The following is a 1,784-nucleotide window of genomic DNA, read 5'->3' on the forward strand; positions in this document are numbered from 1 at the left end:
TCATTTGCCTTCTCATTTTCTCCTCTTGAATTCTAAACTACAAATTACAAAAATTACTTGAAAATGAAAATTCTAAACTAATAAAGAATTCCTAAATGAGAGAATTCTGCCTTCGAGTGTTTTTTGAGAGAATTTAGTGAAGAAATGCTCAATTATCATCTCTTTTTGCTCGAATGAAATGACCTCTATTTATAGGCCTACATCCTAACCGTTGAGCTGGACTGCTCAGCAGCTGACCAAACCCTTCAGCATGGGTTTGGTCCCTTGACCAAGTAGCTTAGTCACCTCCTTGTGCATGACTCACCAAAGCTAGTTGTGGGATAGGAGACCAACTATTGTGAGCTACTTCTGAAAAGCCTATGGTGGGCTACTTGAGGTGAGGTCATGGATGACTTCATGGTTTGCTTGATGGTTAAGTCAAGTCTGGTAAGCACCGCCCAACACACCTGCTTCCCCGCTGAGCTGCTTATTCAGCAGCTTCTGACCGTGTTGACTGGGACGTGGCTTGGTGATGTGGCCAGGAGTTTGGTTCTCCGCTGAGCAGCTTGGTTTGACCGCTGAGCAGCTTGTTCAGCAGCTTGGCTTGTGCCAAGATCGTGTCTGACCATGTCAAGCATATTTCTGACTGTGCCAGGCCTAGTCTGGTGTTAGGCTGAGCGGCTAAGCATGTCCGCTCAGCTGCCTGGTTGAGCAATTTGGTCCAGGTCAGGAAGGTGGCCAAGTCAGGCATGTGGCTAGGTCAGGCAGGTCAGCTCAGCGGGGCTTGTTCCACGCTCAGCTGCCTGGTTGAGCACCTTGATTTTCTTGACTTTTGTTACTTTTTGACCATGAATCTTTTCTCTTTTTTTTTCTTCATCTTTTTTCCTAAAAAATACATAAAAAGTCAATACAAACACAAATATACCAAATTGTGATATTTTATACAAAAAGTATTGTTTTAAGTTGGTTTTTCTCAATTATGCTTAAGGTAAGTGCCATAAAAGTGTATGATTTTTAGGTGTTTAGGTATGTTTGGCACTTATCACTATCAAACTTTCTTTTACCTCCTCTCTAATTTTGTGAACCCCCTCTTCTTGTGGATGGTTCTGAGTGGTCACCTTCTTCATAATTCTGAGATTGTTTCCCATAATTCATTGAATTGCTTCTGTAATGTCTGAACCTTCCTCTTCCTCGATTTCCTTTTTGCTAGAGAAAGCTCATCTTTTCCAGGTTTGAGCCTGAAGAACCTGATCCTGAGATCTTTCACTCGATCTTTCCAACATACGTTGCTCATGTGCCTCTAAGGATCCCTGCAATTCTTCCACTTTTAGTATAGCTAGGTTCTTTGATTCTTCTATAGCCACAACAATGTGATCAAATTTTGGAGCTAAAGTGCAAAGAATTTTTTCAACAATGGTTTGATCCGTTATTATTTCACTAGAGGCTTTCATCAGGTTTGTTAGAGCAATTACATGATTGAAGAACTCTCCTACCTTCTCATTGACCTCCATCTGCATCAGCTCGTATTGACGCCTTAAGGTTTGTAAACGAACCTTCTTCAGTTGATTTGCACCTTCGTTGCACTTCTCAAGAATCTGCCATGCTTCACGTGAATTTGTCACCGATGCAATCTTCTCAAAATGCGCATTGTCGACGCATTGATGAAGGAAGAACATGGCCTTGTTGTCTTTCTTCTTGTTTTCCCTGTGCACAACTCTTAGTGCATGTATGGCACCCTCTGCAAGTTCAGGATAGCCTTCTTCAACCACTTCTCTGACTTCTTGATATGCAAATATCACTTTCAT

General features: G+C 41.8%; 1 protein-coding gene across 1 annotated transcript; it reads right to left on the minus strand.

Annotated features, from left to right (window-relative positions):
- On the minus strand, positions 1,197-1,784 carry LOC109329352. The gene has a single exon (XM_019563022.1). It carries the CDS (start codon positions 1,782-1,784, stop codon positions 1,197-1,199), a length of 588 nt encoding a protein of 195 aa, XP_019418567.1.

This window comes from Lupinus angustifolius, chromosome LG16 (assembly GCF_001865875.1).
Source record: "Lupinus angustifolius cultivar Tanjil chromosome LG16, LupAngTanjil_v1.0, whole genome shotgun sequence".
Lineage (NCBI taxonomy): Eukaryota > Viridiplantae > Streptophyta > Magnoliopsida > Fabales > Fabaceae > Lupinus > Lupinus angustifolius.

Bases quoted from the DNA above. Each gene is read 5' to 3' on its own strand.
- LOC109329352 (XM_019563022.1), bottom strand. From the start codon at position 1,784: ATGAAAGTGATATTTGCATATCAAGAAGTCAGAGAAGTGGTTGAAGAA.